We start from the raw sequence: 26209 nt of genomic DNA, 5'->3' as shown, positions 1-26209 counted from the left end.
TGAGCTATAGGGTGAAGCCCTTTACAGAACATTATCAAGTGTTCGGCAATTTCTTCTTCCTCTCCACACGCACTGCATACTGTGTCTACCCCTTCGTATTTGGCCCGATATGTCTTGGTTCGCAGTACTCCCGTCCTGGCCTCAAACAGTAGAGAACTACCCCGAGTATTATCATAGATCCTTTCCTTGGCAATTTCCTGCTTAAAAGTTCGATAGATCTCTAGTGCGGACTTCTTAATCATGCCCATTCTCCACATGTCAGTCTCCGTTTCCTTCACTTTCTTCTTAACCGATAGTTCTTTTTGGTTTGGCCACCTGCTGTTTTCTAAGTATTTACCAGTCAACTTCCTGGTTCGCTTCCTCCATTTTGTATCGACATTCTTCGTGTACAAGTAGCTGAAAACCTTCCTAGCCCAACGCTCTTCCCCTATTTCTCTCAATCGTTTCTCAAATTTTATCTTGCTGCTAGCTTCCCTGCCCTCAAATGATGTCCATCCCATATCACCTTGTACTCCCTGATTTGGTGTATTCCCGTGAGCTCCTAAAGCAAGCCTACCTATTCCACGTTGCTTAATTTCTAAACTTGCTTGAACTTCTGATCTCATGCACAAGACCGCATTGCCGAACGTCAGCCCAGGAACCATGACCCCTTTCCATATTCCTCTCACAACATCATACCTATTGTAATTCCACAGTGCCCTATTTTTCATGACTGCTGCATTCCTGTTACCTTTAGTCGTCACGTATATTTCGTGTTCCCTCAGATACTCGGTCCCATTGCTTATCCATACGCCCAGATATTTGTATTTATCTGTTATCTCTAGCGTGACCTCCTGTATTCTAAGCTCACTACCTTCGTTGTCATTGAAAATCATGACTGCTGATTTTTCCTTACTGAATCTAAAATCTAACCTATCTCCCTCATTACCGCAGATGTCCATCAATCTCTGCAAATCTTCCTTGTTGTTGGCCATTAGCACTATATCATCTGCGTACATTAATGCTGGTAGTGCCTGATCAATAAGTTTTCCTTGTTTGACTAAAGAGAGGTTGAAGCCCAGTCCACTTCCCTCTAATTTTGCCTCCAATCCTTGTAGGTACATCATGAATAATAAGGGTGACAGGGGGAACCCCTGCCTAAGCCCCCGTTTTACCTCTGCTGGCTTGGATACCTGTTTTTCCCACTTTATAACTACAGTGTTACCTTTATAGATACCCTTTAAAAGATTAGTGACTACATGTTCCACGCCTAGTGTGTCCAGTATTCTCCACAATTCCTCTTGAACCGCGCTATTGTATGCTCCCTTGATATCCAAAAATGCTAGCCACAGGGGCCCGCTTTCCTTTTCTGCTATTTCGATGCACTGCGTCAGTGAGAACAGATTGTCTTCCAACCTCCTGTGTTTCCGAAACCCATTCTGCAGTTCCCCCAGCACCCCCTCATCCTCTATCCACGCCTGCAGTCTTTCCTTTATAATCTGCATCGCCAGCCTGTCGACCACTGATGTCACTGTTATAGGACGGTAGTTGTTTATGTCAGCTTTTTCCCCCTTTCCTTTATAGATCATGCTCATCCTGCTAAGTTTCCATCCATTGGGAACTTCACCATCGATTATTATTTTGCTCACTGCCTCTCTCAAAGCCTGCTTAGACTTCGGACCTAATGTCTTTATCAGCCTAATTGGAATGCCATCTGGGCCTGTTGATGTACTACCAGGAACCCTTTTTTCAGCCCTTTCCCACTCTTGTTGTGAAAATGGAGCCATTGCACCACTTGATTCGTCCTTGTCTATTGTGGTGCATAAAGTACTTCTTTGTTGAAATTTTTCTGTCACCCTTGTTCTTATATATTCAATAGCTTCGTCCCCTTCTAGCCTAGCACCTTGGGCTGTAGTTATAAAACTCTGCTCCAGGCTCGTCTCATTTCTTAGGGAGTTTAGATGGTTCCAAAATTTCGCAGCTGCCTTTCTATCTTTTTTATGTACTTCTGCCAGCCATTGAGCTCCCTTCCTTCTAATCTTTTCATTGATCAGAAGGGATGCATCCCTTCTACAGCTTAGAAAGAGCAGCTGCACCGCCAACGCCATCTAGCGTACCTTCCTCTAGTCGCCATATTATACGCATGTTTATGGGACAGCGCCATCTCGGAAACGAGATCTAGAATGCGTACAGCCGCATCTAGTATATCATCACCTAACTGCAGTTTGCATGCATCTTTGTGTTACAGCGCCATCTATTGTATAAAAGAAAGACGCTACTGGGTACAGGGGATGGTCGACGATCGCCACCGCTCGAGCACCGGCCAGGTTTCGCCATAAGGAGCTTCGTCCCTAAAATAAACAGAATCACACGCGAATAGCGGGACTGCGATATTAGTAAAGGACAAAAGCCAGGTTCGCAGTTTGACCGGCTGTATACCTTGGCGTAAGCATTCGATTAATATTAGCAAACATAAGCAGCACTTATTTGATGATCACGAACGCTATAGCTGTTAAAACGCCGGTATAATGGGTACACGCAGAAGGGAGGAGGAATAAACGTTTATTTTTCGAAACGGTGTAGCGGTGTAGGTTCCCCGTCCACCTTAGGAGGGAGGTGTCCTCATTCCAGGAACCCTGTGGCCTTCGTTGCCTCCTTGGCCCTGGCGACAAGACGTCGTTGCTGGTTCAAGTCCTCCAAAGCGAGCTTGACCTCCCACGCAGAGGGGAATGAAATAGTTTTGCTACTTTTCGTTCGAAAACGTCAGATATTATAACACGTGTATAACAGTATTATGATATTATGTTAAAGTGAGTAATTATAGTCTCTGAAAGAAGGCACAGACAAGACTTTTGAGGGAGCCTTCGCAGCATGCGAGTCGCGCTGGGAGCGGTGTATCGACCCCCAAGGAGACGACTTTGATGTTAAGATAGTATGTACCGATGCGATCAATAAATTGTTACTTTTCGGAGAGGCCCTGTATTCATTTATTCTTCACCAGCTTCACCTGTCATTGTCACCTTGACGTCTGTATTGTGAAACTAAGCTTTATGGAGCAGGCGTTTGCCACCGTATACGTCGCGATCAAGGCAGCCGCGTGGTAACGGCGAGCGATATATAAAGCACTGAATCAGTGTTAATTCGTTGCCTCTTTTCCGTATTTCAGGCAAGGGCAGCGTTCTCCAGGAACGCGAAGTGGACGGACTGCGTCCCAGCCTGACGGTGACCAAGCTGCATCCGGGAACCGAGTACACGGCCGTTGTCCTCGCGGAGAACTCGGTCGGATTCGGCGAGCCCTCAGACCCGGTGCACTTCACCACAGCCTCCGAAGGTACGATGCCATAACTGCGCACAATCATATTGAGCTGCGTCTTCTGCATAGCTTATCTTACATCAATGTGTAATAGGGGGATTAGAACAGTGGCTTTCGCATTCGATTAGCTTGATCTACGGAAAGCACGCTTCAAGTGGGATTTTATGTGTTCCGAAGAATTGTTCGACGATTTAGCGTACGCTGTACTCTACAATGAGTGGGTATCAATACAAAATGGTAATCCGGGACACAAACGTGCGCCTTAACTTGCATATGTCAGTGGCACTGTCGTACGCGAAAAACCTCGCTCAGGTCAGCGTGAAAAAACAGGCCTTTAAAACAGCGCTGGTCACAAGTATCTGTATGCGCAGTTTGCCAATAGTTCATTATCTTTCGATCGTAGGGCTTGCCCTCGATCAACCGTTTCTGATATGGAAATTTCATCTTTTATCGAGGTTGGACGTCATTCGACGTTACCGCATTTAGTGGTTGGTTTGATATGAACGCATCAGCGGCGTTTTCGCGTTTAAGACCTGAAATGCTCCGCTGCTAAGCACCTGAATGGAGGTCCAATTTCCAGCAAGGCAAAGAGGAAGGATCGCAATTGACCATTTGCGGAAAAGTGAGCGCCCCCTGTCGTGTAAACAGGAAAGCTTCGCTTTTGGTTGGAAAACAAAACGCTTGTTTTGTTGCTTTAGGACCAAAAACGCATGCCCGTTACTGAAACAAGAAGGTAAAGGAGAAAACCATTCTGTTGACGTTTGTATACACGGTGTAAAACAAGAATTTCTCGCGTTTCAGCCTGAGAAATAACCAAGTGAGGTGATACCTGCACTCCGCTACCTCGACGGTTCGCCAGGCTCATTACGCCTGCTCTTTTAAGAAGAACATTATGTTATACACTTGAAGTTGAACCTTGAAATGTCTGTCGATTAACTATCGGTTCAGTGAGGACGGCTTGTGCACCGTCTGCGAGGTACGGTGTTAGCGTGAAAACAGCAGTGTTCGCCGTTACTACGGGTCATATTGATGGAACGCCAGGCTGATGATTTCCAACCAAAACCAAAACGCCTGTACAGGAACGCTACCTGTGCGGTTACTGCTCATGCGCAGTGGTTTTCCCGCAAATGGTCAATTAGGAGGGGAGCACTGTACAATGCGATAGAAAAAAAAAAGTATAGTCGGTTACAACCCAAGAATAAAAAATCACAGCATATCCACGGAGTGCATGATGACGAGTGGGGCGAAGCGTCCGTCTGTCCGTCCGCTCCTCCGTCCGTCCGTTCGTTTTTCCTTCCGTCCTTCCGTGCGTCCGTCCTTGCGTGCGTCTGACCATCCATCGGTACATCTAGTGAACACTCCAAGTTCCGCCATCTCGCATGTTTTCGCCACATATTCATCATATAGAAGCACCACCATCCAGCGGACATTCCAAGGACTAAACGAGAGGTGGCACGGCCGGACTATACTCCGTTTCATACATCAGGTGCAAAGCTGTGGAGGCTATGCAAGAAGTTCGGTCACCAAGGTATGTGACTACGCTCGTCTAGTGCTAGTCTTTCATCGTTGCAAACGCTCGTGCGAGACAACGTCGCGAAAGGCGACCAATAAAACATCAAGAGGTGAGAACAAAGAGACGCTAGCTAAGTGATTCAGAACAACTTATAGACGGCAGTATAACAGGGCGCCTTTACCTGCGACTGCCAAAGCATGTTTATTTATTATTAAGAGCAAAGATGAAATGAAAGCATTCCTCAGATGGAAAAATCATCGTACTATTTTCTAGTGCGAACGCATTTATTGAAAGAAGTCTCGCTAACCTGCACATCGTTGCACCTGATGTATGAAACGGAGTATAGTCCGACCGTGCCACCTCTCGTTTAGTCCTTGGAATGTCCGCTGAATGGCGGTACTTCTATATGATGAACATATGATGAAGTACAGAGGAGCAGTACGCGCGCACTCTCTTACGGCCTGCGCTTCGCGTCTTGTTCCCACCTTTCACCGCCTCTAGTTCATGGCGCTGTGGCCCAACCCTCGCTAAACCTTGCTAAAACCAAGGAGGTTAATAAATGTAAAAACTTATCTTCTCGTCATTGAAGTGCCACAGCTAACATGAGAACCGCGAGGGTGATTAGCGCTGCTCAAGCAGAGGTTAGGCGAAGCGGCCGATTTCTGTCCGCGTGTTAGAGCTGCCGTCGAATGCTCAAGTACAATGGAAACACGCCACCCGTCTCGACGAGCATGAAAAGACGCGAGGGAGGGGTGGGGGTCGCTTGAGCAACAGCTGTGAAGTTAGCCTCTAAGGGCGTAGTTGCGACAGCCGGCGCGCACACTATCGGCAAGCACCACCAGCACACGGCTCGTAAACCCTTCTACGTGGTGCGCTCTAAACGGGAAAAGATTGTGCGATGAGAGGATTTCTCCCTGGAGCGGCCGTACTTATTCTCTTAAAACCAGCGTTTTGTAGAGTGTCGCGATGTCGGATCCAAAGGAGTTAGCTTCCAGCCTTCGTATACTCTCACGGGGCTGTGATGTTGACTGAGGCGCAGCCGCTGTTTTCGTGAGTGAACTTTTTTTCTGGCGGGGCGAACCTGCGCCCGGAAAACAGAATGTCTGTCTACAAGCGATTCACGATGTAGACTGATAGTAGCAAACCAGAGCGTCGGCCGTGGATAATCTGCCAAGCAGTGAAGTGCGTCGGCATTTATACATACGCCATCGAAAATTCCAGCGTCATCGCTAGCGGCCACCTAAGTTTCAGAACAAACTCTATGTACGGGTAATCTTATCCGAACATTTAAGATTATCTAGATGGTTCTTAGTCATAGGGGCGCGATTTCCTCAAGGCAGCGTTACACACGCAATGGTGAGGTAACAAAAATAGAAAGGAGCGCGTGCGGCATTACAATTAAAGCATGACAAATTGCTGCTACGCAACCACTGCTACGCCGTTGAAGCTAATTCTTATATTAAATTTTTTTTTAGTTTCTATGGTTCGACGGTCGCCATCGCAGAGGATGCGCGATGGCGGTGTTTGGTAACGGCGCGGCGATTTTTTATTTTTTTTTTTGCCACATTACGGCCGTATTTACTGTTTGACTAACAGCTTTTCTGTTAAACATATATGTAGTCCCATAATGAGGTATGAAAAGAAACGCCACCTCAACAAGATTCATGCATTCTGATAACGTGGATTCATGCAAGAACCGAAATACGAGGTCACCGAACTAAGTTGATATGGACGCGCTTGCGTTCCTTGTGTAGCCAACACAAGTTGCTCGGTCGGTGATAAAACTCGCATAAATTTGGCGTTGCACGCGCACATTGTCGTTTAGGCGCAGCCGGTTAGATTGGCGCAGCTGACGCAGCACTTCCGAACCTGTACTTGAAACATTGAATGTGACGGAAAGTGATGTCGAAATACTTGCTGAAATTGCACAGAAGCTCAACATTTTTCGACCGAGCAGCACCAACATGTGTCTGTATAAGGAAGCCACCGGTCCGAAATACGCAAGCGTTTTTTTTTTTGCCGTCACATACGTAAGTGAATGCGATTCGATGAGCCACCTGCGGACACTTTTTCGGGGTGGGAGAGTTACGCTTGTAGGTGGCGTTTACATTTATTCTTAGGCTGTAAACGACTATAGTACATCAGAAACGCGGACGGCAAGCATCGCTTCACCCATTTTCCGGTTAGGGGAAGGGCTCCTGTTTATTTTCTTTTTTGTTGTTGTTTTTCACCCGCCAGCATGCTTTGAATTCTGACTCGAAATCTGACTTACTACTTCGATGTCCATATGCCGTCGGCGCTCGCGGGCTTCAAGAGCACGGTGTGTGTCCTACAGCGACTCGCCCGTGCGATGCACCGATGCGAGGCGAGACTCGTCTCGGCATCTCCCACACTTGTAAGCGCTTACTGAAAGACTTGCACTCGGCACAAACTCACGCAGGCTGCTTAAGGTAAACAAATTTGAATTATCAAGGAGCGGGGCACCCTATAGGGTCTCTGCTTGTTGGAGAGGCGTGTCGTCCTCACGGTCCATACAAACAGGTACGTGCCACTACTCGCCATCGGTACGTGCTATGCATATTATTACTTGAAGGTTCGGCGTTATTGCCTCATCAGCTGTATCGGAATTCCTGACGAAATTTAGAAAGCGCTCAAGTTTCTTATCTAAAACGAAAGACACAAATCTGTACGGTGATGTCATCTGTTTGAAACGCTATCTCTATATGCGCAAACTCCTGGATCGAGTAAAGCAATAAAGATTTTGCTATGGAAAACACCGGTACACACTGCATGCATCGCCCGTCCCCAGTTTTTGGAAATTTTTCGAAAACTGTGCCCCATACTTTTGATGAAAGGGACCTGAAGGCTTTGCTTCGCTAGCTGTTGATTTTTTTGTACCCGTTTCGATTAGCGGGAACCGAGGTTTCCGCACCTCTTAGCGTTGTCGGCGGCTTGACCCTTTACTATCCGGAAATCTGCTAAGCAAGGTGAAATCTTTTTTTTAAAACTCCTAGGTTTAAACGATCGCATCCTAGGAAAAGTGGTTAAACACAACCTGCTATTGTAGACCCTAATGACTTCGAGCCACTATCGGCGCCGCGCCACGGGTGAACGAGGGTTGTTGCAGAGTAGCATTCGCGTTGGTTTAGCGAAGCTCACCCATAACAACCCGTATACTTTGTAATAAGGTTTCGTGTTCCCCATGAAAAGTCATCACTACACTCATCATTGTGCGAAACACTTTCGATTTTAATGCATACAGTGAGTAAAACGTTTCCAGAGTAGTTTGAACCAAAGTTGCAGTGCAAGTGAGAGAGCACACTGCTTGAAGCCATGTACAGTTCAATCGTCTCAATTGGCAGTGCGTGTGCTGCGCCACTGATAGCTGTCGCGACGGTTTTATGCTTTCCCGCATTAGAGTACATTGTACTCTAAATAGTTAAACACGTACTCATTTGTTGCTGGCGCTATAAACGACAGCTGCGCAGTGCTCTGCCACGCTGCGGTAAGATAATAAATAATGATACCTTTTTTTTAAGAACTATACAGTACCACCGCACCGCGAACAGTTTCTAATTAACCGTATTCCGAAGTCTAAAAAGTATGGAGAAAGCAATGAACGAACGTATATTACGCCATACACTCATTTTTTTTTTGTTAGGACCATGCCCTCTTTCAGTGAATATCTTTCTTTTCTTTATCAGCACCGTGAAGGGAAAGACGCAATCGTTGAACAGATTCCTAAGAAACTGTATAGCGTTCGCCTTTCTACCTGTTTCAGAACAGCAAGCGCAACTTCCGAAAACGATGGTTCGTCTTCTGTGTGACGAAAACCGATAAGGAAAAAAAAAAAAACAGTCAAGCATGCACGCCTGTTTTGTCACTATAGTTATCGCCATCGCTTCATTTGCCATCTGCCGCATATTCTCTGCGTACGCAAACGTTTGCGTCTTTAGGGAGCTTTAGAATACCGTTTGCAAGCGCTGCGGGCGTTGCGGGCGCCATATGAGTTTTAGAATAGCGTTTGCCCTACTGCGATCTACAACGCACGATCGCAGCGACACCGTAGCCTCGAAACCAGCGCTTGCGGGCCACATGCGGGCCGCCATTACCGCACGCAATTTCGGAGTTTTTGCGTGCGGTCCGCGAACGCCGACTTGCGTACGACGCATGCGCAGTAGCAGCGACCACACCGCGAGGGCTCGCGGTGCGCTATTCTAAAACTCCCTTTTTTTTTTTTGTGCTCCTTGGGGGCAGCTGTAAGTACGAAGGAAGGCAAGAGCGTGCGTACCACGCAAACCGCCTCGGGTCCCTAGCACCATAACGTTCTATTGCAACGCTTTGCGCTTATGGCTTTATTGTATTGCGATCTCTCTGCTTTAGGTAAACGCGATTGGGCTCGCAACCCTCTGTGTGCGGATTAGTAACGTGCAGTTCTGCATTACACCCTGAGCATGCGCGAATTCGACTACTGGGGTTCGTAGTGCAGCTTTGGGAAACTGAAATAAACGACGCAGGAGCAGCAAGGAAGACCCTGCAGTTTGTGTGCGACTACTTTTCTACGCCGAAACCTCAGGACAGTTATGTGCGCATCCCCCAGTGAGAGAAAAACAAACTCGATCATCCAAATGCGTCAGGCGCCATTTGCGAATCACTCCACTCATCTCGGTAAACTCTCTCTTGTCCCGCAGAACCTGGCGCGCCTCCAATGAACGTTAAGTGCGAGGCCCTTGACACCAAGACGATCAAGGTCATCTGGGAGGTGAGCATTCACCCAGTCTACAGATATATTTGCACGACTTGTACGCGAATACTGAGTTGTCTAACACACAACTGCACGGGGCGAAACACACAAAAAAAATCACAGCATATCGACAAGGTGAAAGATGACGAGTGGGGCGAAGCACGGACGGACAGACGGACATCCAGGCAGACCGAACGAAAGGACGCACGGAAGCACGGACGGGCTGACAGACGCTTCGCCCCACTCATCATCATTCACTCCGTGAATATGGTATGACACCGTTGTTATTGACATGTAATACAACCGGCTACGGGGTATACGACACAAGGCGTGAGGAACTTCGCCCCTAAACAGATATCCTCATGTATCTTCGTGACCACTAGTTACAACTCCGTTGACCACTTCAACACGATAGCGAGAAGAGTGCGTCGTATTCCTCTCTCGTTCTTTATGATGTCGCACTGTCAACTCACGTGGCTACCAAAACCAGCCAAATTAAGTACTACTGGACAATCTTGACTTCACACTTTTTCGCATTTACGCTGACCGCCACGTCGCGGAGAAAATCATTCACGAAAGCTCCTTAGTTAGGCGACCTTCCCCTTCGTGAAATTGGGGAGACGCGCTAGTGGTACTTACCTATGATCTACCTAATCCTCCTGTTCCAAACTTGAATCACGATATGGACTATCGCATGAACCTGCAAACTCTCTATCGCAGTATGCTTGCAGCAGGAAGCCGAAGCTCCAAATGTTCGGGATTTATACTCTTCTGTTCGCCATGCACCTGTACAAAAACACTGGCGAATTGTAGCGGACAATAAAAGACCCGCAGGAAAGTGAGACGGCGTTTCGCGGAAACTGAAGCTACTCGCCTACTTTGTCGCACGGCACGGCAAGGGGAATGCAAAAACAAGTGTCGCGGAGTTCAATGTGTGGAACGTCGTGTGCTTCTGTTTGGGATAGACCACTACAGGAACACCATAGTAGTGCAGCGAAAACGGGAAGTATAATGCACTTTCTGTAACCAAGAGCCACAGGAAAGCGAGACGGCGCTTCACGGGAACTCAAACCGTGCGCCTGCCTACTTTGCTATGATTGTTATAGGGCCTGTCGCGAAAACCACAACTCTACATCGACTCTAGGTGACGTTCCGAAGCATTCGTGTAAGTGAGGCAGTGAGAGAAACAAGTTTATTTTGTTCGCAATAGGCGCCAGTTAAGTCGACGCCACCTGGCTAGGCGCTCGCGGGCGGAGTCAGTTTAAACATGACTGCGCTCGCGCGGGCCCTCTGGACGGCCAGAATTTGAGAGGTGACGTCCTGGGCCTTAAGTCGCGTGTAAAACGAGAAATTGCGGAAACCGAAACTATACACGTACGCAACATACGCTTGCCGCCCGACGCAGGCACCGCCAGCGGACAAGCTGAACGGCGAGCTCCGCGGCTACTCCGTCAGCTACCGCCTGGAAGGAACGCCCTTCAGCCACGAGACGGTCAACCGGAACGCCAAGCAGAAGGTGTTCACGGGCCTGCAGGCGGCCTCGGTCTACACGTTCTCGGTGAAGGCCTTCAACGACGTCGACTCGGGACCGGCCTCCGAGGAAGTCTCCTGCACTACGCTTAACGGAGGTGGGTCTGAACGGCAGAACACGCGTGCGTTGATTACACCTGTTGCGCGACTAGTTCGAAATGTAGCACGCTAATGCAACAAGCACAATGCCATACGCTCCCACAATGCTGACCGTGTTTTCGTTTCGCTCAACATATCATTCGAATCTTGGTCTATGTGAGTCGCCTAAGTTGGGACAACATAGCAGAACAACACGGCACAACTTTTACACGGTATGCCTGTAATTGTTGCCTTTTTTTTTCCTTGTTGAGAAACCATGTCATTGCCGCCTAGCGTTGCATCCGCCCTTCTTACCCGCTGTTTGTGAACGGCAAGCGGTTGCACACAGGTGCACCATATTTACCCGCACAGAGCAACGGAAGTAGCCTCGTTGTTTTATGATACTGAACATGTGTCCTGTGGAGCGAAGGTTCGTCTCCGTTCGGATCAAGAAAACACGGTCGGCAAGAGTAACCCATTGCCGAGTGCTGACGCACAAGGTCATGCACGTCATACAATCCACGTGACGTATACATGTTTTAAAAATATATTTGATTGCCAACATGTTTGCACAACGCAAGAAAACGAGGACGCAGGAAGGAGACAACCAACAACTAGCCAAAGCATGCATCTGTTTTTTTTTTTTAACACGAAGGTGTTTTATGCCGGGGTCCAGCACGGCTCCGCGGACGTACTACCGTCATGGAAATGACGTTGTAAACTAAGAGACTGCAAAGAAAAAGAAACAGAGGGCAAGCATCTGTCGTGCGGTATCGAACGATCAACCTCTCGATTATCAGCGCGCGGCCCAAACCACTACGCCACAAAGCGCACGTTGTCTGGTACGCTAACGGCAAGCCATTTATATTTACTGTAAACCGTTCGGCTGTCCTCAGAGCTTCGAAATTTTTGTTATCAGTGACGAGCTGCCGTGTCAGGCTCGCGTTGGGCAGAGCCATATATGCGTTGGCGCGCTCTAAAGGTCGTCGTCTCCATACCAAGGCGCCGCTTCCACGGAGCGCGGTCTCCCCAGCGCACACGCTTATCAGACTAGTAGTTTGAGAAAAGACGAAGGTCACTTCACTCACGACGCCGGAATTGTGACCGTTGTTCGCGCTTCTTCTGTGTTGTGTATCTTGTGCGCTCGTTTCACGCGCCTTTCTTTGTGTTTAACAGGGCACTTTAAATGTCGAGCTGTGGCAGTTGTTGGTGCGCGCTCGTCTTGTGCATACTAATTTCGTGCGTGCTTTCTGCTTGACGTGTGCACTGCGAGCTCCTAGCTGCTTGATGTTCCTAACAGGACTTTGCTATTTGTTGCTGAAACAATGCACAATAAACGCTCAACTGCATCTGTAAATACACGTTAATCTTCCGCGTTATACCGATTCATATAGGGGGATCAACCACGTTTTTTTTTATTTGAGTGTATACCATTCATCGCGTCATGCACTCACTTAATTTTCATGAGAACGCATGCTCGAAAATGTGCGGCGTACCGCCTGACAGCGCGGTTGAGGTCGTCGCAGATGCCACAACGCGAAGCTTCTTAAAGCTCGCTTGTCCAGACGGAGATCTGAAATAGTGAACAGTGGTGCCGCAAAACGTTCGCGCGCGCGATGACCACTCATTTCTCTAGCCTCTGTTGAGTCTCCGAGCGCTCAGGCATTGTTACGCATTGCGTCTGTGAGCGTGAATCGTCTATAATCCCGTGTTAATCATTTCCATAGGGCCGCTCGCGCTTCATATCTCGTGACACCACTGTTGTCCTTCTTCCAGACCCACCTGCCGTACCGAGCCTGCGAGTGACCGGAATAACTTCATCCTCCGTAAGCCTCAACTGGAACACTCTGCAGAACCCGGCCTCGCCTGTAATCCGTGAGTGTGAAATTATTCACAGATTCACTGACCAACGTTCGCGAGGGTAACCTGGCTACGTTTCCAGAGGCGCTTGCCACGTGCCAGTTGATACACATGCCAAAATGTGCGACCTGTGCTTATTGTAGAATGGTAACGCTACATTTATTACATGTCTTTAAGATCGTCCGTTATTTTTTTTATGCGTATATAATCTACTGTGTATAACTTCCTCCCACCGTGCCTACGGCTTTGAGCACTGGCGCGGAATCTTGCCTTCAAAAGGGCATCCCTGTCGGTGCAGGCAGGATCGGTTAATCCGTGCTGAATGAAAAATGGCGGTGGATTTAGGAGTCGATACATTGTGTCACATGGGCTGCAATAAACAGAGGTTCTCCTTCACTCGACCTGTATTTTAAGACCTAGCGAAAGATTTCGTTATGAAAGTCATTTCGTTGTAAAGGCGCTGTACTGTGCAGTGAGTGTGTCTGCAATGGTAATCGCGTGTCGTCGCAGAGTACCTGGTGCAGTACGGCACGGACGAGGAGGACAAGGCGGACCTGCACATTCCGGGAAACAAGGACACCGTGACGCTGAGGGACTTGCGGGCCGGGACACGCTACAACTTCCGGCTGGCCGCGTACAACATGTACGGCCGAGGAGACTTCTCGCACAACCTGCCCGCCGTCACGCACCTCTCCGGTGAGCCTCTGTAGCCGTGTATACGCTGTCACGTGGCAGGTTGAGCCTAACCCCCTTACGACCGCAAATCGACTTCGTTTTGGGCTGCGTTTAGGGATCTTTGGCCTGAGTTGCCCTTGCGCCTTTGAAAATGTACCAGCATGACGTCATCACTTAAGCTCCAATATGTGCTCTATTTTGCATCAAACTCAACAAACACGAAAGATAGAAAGGTTGAATCACTGTCTTGTCAATTTTAGTGACAAAATTGTCGTCATCGGGCGCAGGATGTGTCGTCGTGACGTCTGCAGCAGAATGTCTTTGAATGATGTTTGGTAATTGAAGCGCTTCCTACTGAATAAAGTCCCAAAACCACTATATGATTATGAGAGACGCCGTAGTGGAGGGCTCCGGAAATTTCGACCACCTTGGGTGCTTTAGTGTGCGTCCAAATCCGAGCACACGGGCCTACGACATTTTAGCCCTCATCAGAAATGCGGCCGCCGCAGCCGGGATTTGATCCCGCGACCTGCGGGTCAGCAGCCGACTACCCTAGCCACTAGACCACCGCGGCGGGGCGCTTCCTACTGAACTAACTGTATACAGTCAAAGTGGATGATAAGGCTCCTCGTATTTCTAGGGATTTCTCGGTAAACACAGTTAACGCCACCTTGTAATCACGTTCGCTGAGGCCCTTTGTAAAAGACGAGAATTACTGGCTGAAAACGCATGAATGTATTTCCGCTTGGAGAATGAAATAAACATCAAAACTGCCGCATCTCGCAGAGCGCGCTCGATATATACGTCAGAAATTTCGTAAAACATGGTCGTTTTCTTCAGTTAAATTGTCCTGCGAATCAATACCGGCAATCGAGGAGTGAAAAGGAGTCACAGTGGGCTTGCAAACGGTTTCGGGTCCACATCTGAAGTCTCAACGTTCGTGTGTTCCGCTAGAGTGACACCACATTCCTTTTTACCCGCCACAGTAGTGTGGTGAACACCCTGGTTCGTGGGTTATGGTGATCGACTGTGGAGCCGAAAATCGCGGGATCGAATTCCGGCCGCGGCGGACGCATTTTCGAAGGAGGTGAAAATGAATGTTTCCGGGTCGTGTACTTCGATTTAGGCGAACACCGGGTCGTCGAAATTTCCGCGAAGCCTTTCCGTACGGCGTCCCTCACAACTATATCGTTATTTTTGACGTTAATCCCCAGCACTTATTATTATTAACTTTCCTCTTTCTCCCGTGTCGCCAGACGGCCGGTCGCTGCAGGTGACGACCGAAAGTGAGGTGCCCTTCTACTACCGCACCTACTTCGTGGTGCCCGTGGCCGCCTCCTTCACCGTCATCATCACCGCCGTGGTCATCGCCTGGGCGTGCCTCAAGAGGGCCACCATCATACAGAAGAGTAAGCATGTTGCTCCCTCGAACACGCATAACGTACTCGCAGTTTGCTCGTGAGCATGGGCCGGCAAAAACTTGTAAGCCGACTCACTCTGTCTCAGATAGAACCACGAGTCTCAATGAGTCCGCTTGAGTTTGGGAGGTCTGAGGGCGAGTGGACCATAAATGCAAGATATGTTTTTTGAATGAATCCGAGTGAGTGAGCTTAACGTGTTTTTGCCGACCAATGCGATGTTACAATCCACGCTATGTCGGCTTACATTGATACTCAAACATACCTCTAAGCTCGCGTTTATACACCAGCTCAATATTTATTGATCAGAGACGTAAGCTACTGGTGAGGAAGAGGAGGCCGGGGCAGGAGACCTGATGTCCCCACCCCCTGCAAACACTTTGGCAGGTAGTTCGTGACAAGAACATCGCGTGGAAGTCGTCTCTTTCAATGAAAATGCTGGCACTGGGTTGCCAATCACTGATAACTCGCATTTTAAGGTACGAGATCAAATGGCGGCAAGCGGAGCACCGATTACGTGAGATAATGGCAGTCAAGAGGATTGACATCATGGTCAAAAAGGCTGATTATGCGCTGACGGACTTGTGACTCGGCTCAATCAGACTCAGATCGAGCCGCGACTCTCGCGAGACCGTGTGAGTAATCAATATTTTTCCAAGTTCGAGTCCGAGTGAGCCGTTAGCGCGAAATATATTTATGAGTAAGTCTAAGTGAGCTTCACATTTTTTGCCCGCCTAATGCACGTAAAGACTACGGGGGGGGGGGGGGGGTCACAGCTTTGCCGCAAAGGCGAATCAATGAACGCGATAGCAACGAATCGGAAGGTCACGCGAAGAATGGCAACCAGATCCAAGCGTGCCCCGCGTTTCTCACGCACAAATGACGCACGAAACGTAATCCCAGTTGCAGATGAACGCGAATAACTCATGGCAAACGGTACAAAACCACCAAAACGTGCATAACCACTGGATACCTATAGCTGTGTCTCAAGACGCGTTCTTGGTGGCTTTGTATACTGGTGCGCATGTTGTCAAGTGCTGTTCACGACTGCGGCAGGGATGATTGCACAAAATCATTTTCACCGAAAATGTGAAGCAATGGATGTGATAGTGACAAATTTCAATGTTATACGAAGTGAGGCCGGTAGTCAACTCATTCAGAACCGGTCTCACGTATATCTACAAAACGCTGGTGTATGAGGACACGGCCACTCCTGGGGACACAAGGCGCGCGCTGATCGTTGCTGCGATAGCGTGGCACCCGTAAGCGCTCCCTCCCCCCCCCCCCCAACCCACCTCTTGCTCATTCACGAGATGAACGCGCGGGCAGACCACCGCGAGACCGGAAATGCCATGTTCGCTCCGCAGAGAGCGGAGGCTAGCGCATACTTCCCCGTATATGTATACATACATATACGTGATTGCATTCATATATCTAGTGAAAAAAAAAAACAAAAAAACAGCCGACACTGTCCATGTAATTGCTACTGCAATGAAACGGGGAGCACACAGAAGTATTCGATAAGCGGAAGACACCGTCTCTAGACTAAGAGTCGGAGCCACGAACGACTTTTAACCCCGCTGCATACCCACAACACGACAACTTGCTAAGCGCCAATGACTGCGACCTTATGATGACTCTCGTTTAGAATCGCGATCTGGAAACCGATATTCCACTTGTTTGTTATCGGCTTGAACGCCATACAGGTCTGAAGCTTGTTTTTTTTTTCTAGTTATGGCTTGCATCAGCGAACTCGGCCGAAATCTAGTGAGCAGCAGGCGTTGACTGCAGCTGCTTTTGAGTAGCGTCGAAGCCGACATTTGATATAACTCCTGGGAGAACACGCCCCACTCTTCTCGCACGTTTGATCATTTGACACTAAATCAGTTCAAACGTTGGTATCTCGCATTTCCAACTTATACTGCACTTTCTTGTAAACTCCCTATAGCTCATTTCGAAGAGCTCATTCTCACAGACCCTCACGCGTCATTCGAGACGTGGCGGCGATGCCCACAACCGATGAGCAAATAACTGGCACTGATTATCAAGCCACTGGACTTTGTCGTCCAGCGTCCTGAGTTGTTCTTTCCTATAGCGCTCGCATTTCCGCGAAAGTGCGCCATGTATAAACTTACCACTGCGGGCCTCTCTGACTTAACTTACCAAGAGCGCTTTGTCATCCATACCAAATGCATACCGCCATAAACAACAAAAAAAGCGTAAGCACCAGTGTCCCATTGCGGTGTTTTCAAAGGAAAAGTGGAGTTGGGTCAATGCGGAATTGAGCTAATGTCGGTTTGAGCGCTAATTCAAACCGTCGGACTTACGGCATCTTCGGCTGAGCTGCAATGACACCGTTGCGTGAAACACCGCCAGAGTTTTGCGCCACGCTGCGGACAAGACGAACGTATGAACAACAAAACTTGAATCCTAGAATGTCGGGGGGGTAGTGGTATTAAAATTTGGGTATGAAGAAAAAAGTGCACCCCGCAACTGTCTCTCTAACGGGACAACACCTCAGCGGTAGCGCACTGGGGGAGGCAAAAGGGGGTGAAAAAGAAAGTGCGGTAAAAGAGGGAGGTAAAAAACAAAAAAAAAAACACTTTCGTACGCCTCGCACAGCGCGCTCCTAAACAGCCGCGAGAACTTGCAACCGTCTTGAAAAGCCGCTGAGAAGGCCGGAGAACAATATTCGCCGAAAAAGATGGTGGTCGTAGTGTTTAGAAGAGGAAGAAGGCATCCAATTTCTGTAGCCCGGTAGGGAGCACGGCGCAGTTGATGAGTGTGGCAGTTTGGGCTAGTTTGTATGACATGACGATAGTTACAGCGCGAGAACAGAACGACGACAAAGCGCTCGTGTCCTGCTTGTGTCTTTGTCATCGTGCTGTTCTCGCGCTGTAATTATCAGCAGTTGATGAGTAGAAGAGGCGTATTAAAGAACGGGAGTGCGCAAAACACTCACCTGAGTGAAAAGCTCAGGCACGAAAAAAAAAAAGTAAGAGTTCTGTTTAACTCACATGTGCGAGTCCCAATGGCCTCGATGTGGTCGAAATGCCACCGGCTATATCCCCGGCATCGTGCGCAGCAAGCGCTGCAGCACAATGTCCACGCACCGGTGAGTCAGCCGGCAGCACAACAAGCACGGCACGGACCGCCATCACCGCATCCTTCGGGTCGGCAGAAGAAGCTGGTGAAGAGGGGGAGAGGGTGATGCCGTGGTTTCACTTGACGAGGCCGGAGGGGCGCCTCGTGGAGGGGTGGGGGGCGTTATCCGAAGCGGTTCGGCCGCCACCGACGAAAGCGTCGCGAAAGGGGACCCTTGACGAACGGCACACTGCCACGCTTGTTGATGTTTATCAGTCCAAGCCTTCTCCAACGGTTGACGGCGCGTTACGAGGTCATCCGAAGAGGCAATGATGACGGCGGCATTCCGCTGGACCTGCCAGTAAGGGCAGCGCGGCTCGTTGGCGGGATGGGTGCCGCTGCAGTTAATAGAGCGAGAGCGATCCGCAGGGCACGGTGCTTTGGGGTGGCTGCCACTACATCGGAGACAGCGCTCGTCTCGCGAGTAGGTAGGTGTTCGTGGCGTGGCCGAAACGGGCAGACTACAGGGGCCGGGGCAGGCGCGGACGGACCGGACTGCACAGTTTGAAGAGGAAAACCTTCGATGGTACGGTTGTTCCCTCGAAAGTGATAATGACACACCAGCCACGGCGTGTACACGAGACGACCGGAACGGCCAAGTCGATGTTTGCGGCGATGTCAGTGGCATCCAAGTACTCGTCGACCCCGTAGACGACACCCACGCAGGTGTTGTCCGTGGGGGGCTTGGCCATGACGTTCAGGGAGCAGATCCTCCGAACCTCGAGGAGCTCCGCAGTCGGTTGAACGTCCACGGCAAGGAGGTTGCGTGGAGGCAAGGAGGCGGTCAATCCGTAGAAAAACGCCACGATCGAGTCTCGAGGCGCGGCGTCAGTGAGCAGTGTGAAACGTTGCACGATAGACGTCATCGTCACGTGGTATGCTCCTCCTGTAGCGGGAAGAAAAAGAAAACAGTGAGAGGGAACGTCACATTACAATCTTCAAGATTGTTCATTAGAAGTTTCAAAACAAATTATGCTCTAGTCACGTTACAACATTGGTCGGCTCGCTTTGTTCGCGTCTGCTGCGGGCGCTGCGGCGTCCTAATTTTACCCAAGAGTCTCCTCGCACCACGGAGACCCACACCAGATAAGAGTTCAGAAATTCAGAAAGGTTATGTATATGTATTCACTGAGACGTATATACGCGCATTCAACAAACCTTGGTGCGTCAACTGTCCCGTGCGGGGCCGTGAAAGAAAGTAGTATCTGCCGATGCTCAATAAAGAAGTTCTGCTTTTTGAAGAAACATAGGGGCATGGCAAGCCGTATGTACTCAATAGAAGTGTACAAAGGATCCTGTTGATTGAAAACATAAACGATTCTTGCCAACTGTTTCGTTCCAGAAGCCTTAAACAAATTAGTCGTTATCGCGAGGCGTGGCAATATACAAAAAAGTGCAGTGTTTGCGCACAATAAAGTTTGCCACATTTGCGACTGACGCCCCGTTTGTGCGCATTTCCAGACGCATACCTGCAAGTGTACGGTTCCTCCGAATACTATGGCGACTGTAAGCTACCCCCAGGTAAGGAACGAACGCAGCATCAGCTAACTGCCTGTCGCCACGACTGCGCACGCTTCCAGGAGGCTTTCCTAACAACTGCTCTGTCCGCCTTCGCCACACTAACCGCCACTGACTTGCTGCTCGCAGCTTGAGAAGTCATCGCTCGGCTCGGTCACCAAACGCTTTTACTACTCACCGCTTACTAACACTCATCTCTTCACGCCTAGTTCTTCCTGCTGTCTGCACCAACTTTACTACCTCAATGTTGTTCCTATAGTTCACCGTCGCACCTTCTAGGCGAAAAAAACTGTGCTACGCGGTTATGGTACATACGTACCATCTCTTTCTGTTCTCCTCATAACCTTTAACACTCTTTTTTCCTTTATATTAACATTGGCGCTGTTACAGCCGTGGCCAGGGACCGCTTAAAGCTCAGTGCAGCTGGACAAAGCGAGGCGGAAGCATAGCATAGTATACAACAGTTTAACAGGATGTGGGGACTAGAACTGAGAGTGAGGAGGTTGGAAAGAATGGGGAGAGGGTAAAGCACGGCACAGCCACGTTTAGTGTAGCAAGGGGTGCGAAAGGAAAATAGGGGTGGATGATATCTTGAGGAGGAGGTGATAGAGTGAATCATATGCACATTCATGTAGTTATAGTACAGCACGGAGGTGAGAAAGGGAAGCGAGGCTGAAGAAGGAAAGCGGGAAGGGAGAGTGTAAAATACAGCGTAGCCATGCATAGGTTTAGTAGGGCAAGTGAAGGTGAGGAGGAATAATGCGAGGGGTAGAAAGGGAGAGAATAAGGCCACCAGGAATACTGTTGCCTTAATTTCCTTAATCTTTGTACCACTATTTCGTAGCTGCTCCCATTTTTTTTTCTCGGGCGATCCTTTAGGCAACGACGATTTTTTTTTACCGACTTCGAGACCTTGGCGCAGGCACCCCCTTGGTGAGCCAGTACGCCCGCGGTTCGTACGCGCCCACCATGGAGCACGGCCGCAACAGCCAGAACACGGAGGAGGCCTACGACATCCCCTGGGACGGGCCGCCCACCCGCACCGGAATGGTGAGCGTTCATGCTCACTGCACATTCAGTCATAAGTATTCCACGGCCGGGCTAGACTGCACCTGCGCGATCGCTCCAAAGATGCGCGCGCAGGTGCAGTCGAGCCCGGCCTTGAGTATTGCTAATGAGTTCCGCGGAAACTTACAAGGTGGCGAAAGGGTTAAGGGAAGGAAGACAACCACCCGTTAGTAGCAAGAAGCCACAAGGAAATCCGTGCGGATTTCTCAGAAAGAAAGGTTCTATTTGCTGAAAAATTCGTCCTGGTCCGGGGTATGAAGCCGGGGTCTCTCGGGGGCGGTCGCTCTAACATTTGGGCTAACTAGGAAGTTCGCAGTTGACAGCGCAAGGGCGAATTGATCGACAACTCGAAGCACATAGACATAAGTACTGCAAATGAGACTGCTGGAATGCGAACAAGTTTTGGGAACGAATTACACAGTTCTTGGCCACGCCTCTGCGTCTATTCGAGCGCGATTTCAGATTGCAAGCTAAATGTGATGCCTCAACGACCCTTTCGCATTTTATTATGTATTCGTATTTCAATGTTATTACATGTCTCACTCAGATTCGGCGTATACTGTGAATAAACAAATTAATAAACCATACAATGAGTGTTCCGAGATAGCGCTCTCGATGAACCACCCGCGAAGCCTAGTTCACTTCTTGCTCGAGTTTCATTTGTTCATGGCGTTACGTCGCGTGTGCCAATAGGCGTCAATGCATCGTACGAACTCTCACAAGCTTCGTAGGTTACATTTAACGGCATGTTGCCTTGAAGTCAAAAAGGAAAACGCAATGCTGACTGCAAAGCTTGGCAGTCACTTAGATGTGTGTGTGCGTGCGTGTGTGGGGGGTATTTGAGAAAGAGAGAAAGCCTAGTGACGTACGTCATTCTGATTCAACAGCCGTAACGTTTTGAAAGAAAGTCATATCACTCCAGAGCACTTCGGTATTGTTTGTCATTAGTGTGACTAATTTCCGAGCTTAAAACGTGCGGCCCACCCGTCGCATGGCCGCGTCCGTTTGCACATGACTAGAGACATCGCTTCGGCGACCCGGTAGTTACAAAAGTGTCGCACTGATGGTGTAACCTTCTCCACTTACTGTAACCGTTCTCCACTAACTGTAACCGACACCTGTCCGTATCCTACCAACATCCAAGAGTTTTCGCGAGTTTCGCGAGCGTGTTTACACATAATCCGAGTGACCAACCTTGCCACACCGGCATCACCTTTCTTTTCACGCAGATCAACGACGGCATCGGCAGTTACGCTAGGCTCAAGACGCAAGGAAAGCGCAATCTCGTGTAACTCCCTACCGGGAGGACACCCACGGGCAGCTATCGAAGCACACACAGAGCCCGGCTTCACTGCTGCACATCGTCGAGTCGAGCGACTACGACGGGCGTTCAGTTGTATTTTTTTTTTCGCATGAGTTTCTTACAGGCTCTGTCGAAAGTGGGCTGGATATTCTGCGTGCGACCGCCAAGCTGAATGCAGGTTGTTTAACAAAGTAGCATGTCACGAGTTTATTCCGCCATGCAGGTTGAGAAACTTGCTCATTCATTACCGCTGCATGCTTCCGTTGGTGGTAGTATCAGATTTGTTCCATCACATATCACAGCAAAGCGACAGAGCAGTCAGCACAATTTTCACAGAGTCTGTATGCATTGCACGTGGAAGTACCTGGATCGTGTGTTAAGCGCTGGTTTCTTTTTGTGTTATTGTTTTCTTTCTGCGCATTTGTTTCGTTCTCAGCATCGTAGTTATGCTCTATTTGTAAGATATTGCATCAACTGGTCACTGGACTCAAACTGTTGCATGTTCCCGCAACTGTGTCGTGAAAGCAGACTGCTTGCCCCCTGTGTTATCGCAAGTTTCGTTCTGGTCAGCGACATATCCTTCTACATAGCGATCGTAGTATTCAGAAATTGTGATATCTTTAACGCGCAATCCAGGTCCGCTGTGTACTTCTATTTTTTTATTTTTTTTGTGTGTGACTCGTGCTTATTCCGGTCTCAAGAATACCGAGATAAGTATTTCAAGCATGCCCCTAGGAAAGGGGTTCAGTCGTTCTTTTTGCGGCATAAACTTTCGATGGAACGCGCGACTGTGTCGTATCCTCCGACATCCGGGGGCGTGTCGCGAATCTCGGTGGCGTTGACAGGAACTTGTACACTCTGGTGAGAGGTGTAGTTACTTTACATACTGCCTACGAGAGATAGGGCAACTTACGCAGTAACTGTAGAGGGGCGTGCGAGACAGCGTCACCTCGTTCCGTTTTGTGACGTTATACCTTGATGACTTCTAGAAAAAGCATGTGCTTGAAAAACGGCTTGGAATCTGGATGCTTTCGTTGAGCGTTTCTTGTCATGTGTCACAATCCCGCGTTCCATCGACTCGCTTGAGCCTCGAATACTGTACGAGTTCAGTGAATTCGCACTTGAACACTTAACACATTTTAGTCATCACTCAACTCGGTAACGTAGCTGGTCTGCGTTAGACAGTGAATGCTACTTTGATTTTAAGTTATGTTGAGATGTGTCTGTCTTAGGCCTAAGCTAACTATTCTTAGGCTTAACCTAAAGCATAAGTCAAGCCTGGGCTCTGCTGCAGCCCTCAGATTCCACGAATGTGTTTCCTGTGTCAGGAGTGCAGCGGAACTGAGCGAGTCGTGTTGCAACGGCGCGTGTGTGTTGACGAAAACAAAATCATGAATCCCAATCATACTAACCTTCATTATGACTCTCACATCCTGTCATATATTCAAAATGGCTTAATAGCTTTCGTAAATATGCTTCAGGAGCAGCTAAGTGACATTTGTACGTGTTGTACGCTGATTGTGGACTACACGGAATGCATGATAGGAGTTTTCTAGTGCTTCGATTGTGTGGAACGTGATAAAGCGACGCTTACGTTCACTGTACTGTAGAAACACGTATAGATAGGTTTCAGAACTGTTATCACGGAAATACCTCTGCTATCTCAAAAAAGCGTCTAAAGCTGTTCGCCAGGGGTACATCGACAATTTAATGTTGCCATCAAAAATAATCCGATAATGACAAATCTGATATACGAGATTATTGACAACTCGACTTCGTAACGTTTATTCTGCTCTATTAAACAAAATTCATCATGCCTAAAGTAATTTTCTCTGATAAACAACCAAACGGTTTCATCGTAAACGATGACCTATAGTCTAAAAATATTAAGTAACTGACATGGACGATAGCGACAACAGTTCTGATAACATGCGGGCGCAGCAATATGGAGGTGCTACAACAGTATGTTAACAGCCAAGTTCCCTTTATACGGTGTTACGCTGCTTTACTTACAGCCTATAACTACTTAACATTGTACGTGTAGAGCAGTATTTACTGAAATGTGCGTATGCCATTTCGATAATAATTCCATGCTACGTTTTCTTAAATTTACGGAACGTTATGGAAAATATACGGATTGAATCGTAACTTTCATACAGAAGTACAATGAAAATAAGTGGACTCTATATGGATGTCACACGAATGGAATGGAATGAAAAAACTTTATTTCAGTCCTACAGAACGTGCTTAGCGCGTAGCGGGCGTCTCCCACGTAGGGACCGACAGGTAGTACCTGGCGGCCGCTTCGTGGGCCTGCTGGACGGCCCATTACTGGTCGGCGAGAAGTGAGCTCCTGAGGGATACGAACACATGTGGAATTATTGATATGGTATACGGAACGTTTCGATAGTTTTGCGCACCCTATGTATGCTGTCTCAGCAGTGAATCGTGTAGCTGCAGGCTCAATTTTAAACAGTGTACTTCGCACCACCCTAGGATGTCTTACGGTGCAACAAAACCGGCATGTAAATACCACGTATCGCACTGTTGTCACAAATCATCGCCATCATGCCCACATGACAACGCTTGTTCCTACCAGCCGCTCTATATAGCGTGCGGTCTACTTTGTATATTTGCTGTTGTCCAAAGTTTGCACCCTTTTAATCGATGAAAACGGATTCGTAAAATAGCGCGATTTTTCTCGCGTGTGGCTAGGAAAAGGCAAAAAGCAACTCTAAGAGCATGAAGTTTTCATTCAACACTGTGAATCGCTGAATCTCAGGTGTTTTGATGTCTCTTTGCGTAATCGTGATGCTCGCCGACGTGCGAGAAATTGTGACGTATTTATGTTGTTAAGTGTGTAAATATTATATGGATTTTTGTTGCAGTTTTATAGTTGTTTGTGAACGTGTATCTCGAAGAACAATAAAAGAACGTTCTCCTTCTAGACAGCGCTGTTCTCGCGATTGCTTCATACATCGGTATTCTATCACGTGATATCCATGTAGGCATGCACAGACACGGGCATCAGTAATGATGCGCTGGTCCGCCCCGCCAAATCAGCTGGGACACAGTGCTGAATTAAAGTATGAACGTGTGCAGAATGTCTCAACTAACGTTGGCGGATATTAAAAAATAAGAACAATAAAAAGAACATGCACATTGGTAAGCATACAGCGCCTCGTTATTGAGTATTTAGCACCCCGCGTTGCTATGTGCTTTGTCAACGAGGCTTCTTTGGGTGCCGCGCTAATCCTCTCTGAGCTGTTGGTAATTAGCGGTACCCCCACGAATGCACTGAAGGAGTTGCCGCCTCGGCTACTGTAGGCCTGTGCCACAATTCCCAAAAGAGGTAATCCTTTCAACTGAAAAAGTATGTAGTTCCGCATGAACCAACTAGAATGGGACACCACTTAAGGCCCTCTGGAACGACCAAAGTGCCATAGCCGATCGCCTCAGCGTCAAAGGAAGTCCCTCTCGTGAACACAGCAGTGTTCCCCGAAAGCGTCATCACCGCCCATACGGAGGAGGAGGAGAAAAACTTTATTTCATCAGAGCAGTTTGGAGCACGCAGGCTCCTGGACCCCCATACAATCCCGCTGCACTCAAGCGTCCACTTGGTGGTGTTCTACGACACTGGTAGCCCGGTCAGCAACCATTGTCCGCTCAACCGGGTAGTCTGAACGCAGTAGGGTCTCCCAGTCCTGCCAGGCCTTGAGTACGGCTCAACGCGTCAGTCTGGAGTGTGCGACCGTTGACGCAAGCGTGTATCAGAGTCGCCAACCGCAGGGTATTAACCTACGTGTGGGGTATTTTTGGTATTTCGCGGCCAGCGAAGGGTAGTAAGCCAGTGACGCCGGGTAATTTCAACGTTTCGTTCGTCGTTGATCAGTGAAAAATGTAGAAGTCCCACGCGACATATCCGAAGGTTACATTCCTGGATAAATCTGCGTTGGAACCGTCTTAATTCAAATGGCACCAGCACAAAAGGCGAAAAGATAACACCGCAAACATCCTCGTGCTAAATCGTTTTTTCTAGCCATTGTTTTTTTTTTCCTTTCTGTGG

The 26209-nt window shown here is 48.5% G+C and overlaps 2 protein-coding genes across 18 annotated transcripts in view; one reads left to right on the top strand and one right to left on the bottom strand.

Annotated features, from left to right (window-relative positions):
* LOC119163139 (cell adhesion molecule Dscam1) overlaps positions 1–25090 on the top strand; it is a 187275-nt gene extending 162185 nt beyond the window's left edge. For 13 of the 14 annotated variants that reach the window (XM_037415084.2, XM_075874127.1, XM_075874129.1 and 10 more), the window contains 9 exons: positions 3146–3310; positions 9497–9567; positions 10955–11177; positions 12934–13032; positions 13528–13713; positions 14949–15101; positions 19716–19775; positions 20695–20822; positions 22070–25090. In XM_037415084.2, coding sequence (XP_037270981.2) covers positions 3146–3310; positions 9497–9567; positions 10955–11177; positions 12934–13032; positions 13528–13713; positions 14949–15101; positions 19716–19775; positions 20695–20822; positions 22070–22132 — 1148 coding nt within the window. In that variant the 3' untranslated portion in view covers positions 22133–25090. The remainder of the gene's footprint in view (positions 1–3145; positions 3311–9496; positions 9568–10954; positions 11178–12933; positions 13033–13527; positions 13714–14948; positions 15102–19715; positions 19776–20694; positions 20823–22069) is intronic. The other variant, XM_075874131.1, reaches the window with a different exon arrangement.
* Positions 18264–26209, bottom strand: part of LOC119163142 (uncharacterized) — a 166733-nt gene continuing 158787 nt past the window's right edge. For all 4 annotated transcript variants that reach the window (XM_075874134.1, XM_075874133.1, XM_075874135.1 and 1 more), the window contains one exon: positions 18264–19140. In XM_075874134.1, coding sequence (XP_075730249.1) covers positions 18716–19120 — 405 coding nt within the window. In that variant the 5' untranslated portion in view covers positions 19121–19140 and the 3' untranslated portion in view covers positions 18264–18715. The remainder of the gene's footprint in view (positions 19141–26209) is intronic.

The sequence above is a fragment of the Rhipicephalus microplus genome, chromosome 9 (genome assembly GCF_043290135.1).
Source record: "Rhipicephalus microplus isolate Deutch F79 chromosome 9, USDA_Rmic, whole genome shotgun sequence".
Lineage (NCBI taxonomy): Eukaryota > Metazoa > Arthropoda > Arachnida > Ixodida > Ixodidae > Rhipicephalus > Rhipicephalus microplus.
The sequence above is the reverse complement of the archived record's forward strand: the minus strand, read 5'-3'. Positions and strand labels throughout refer to the sequence as shown.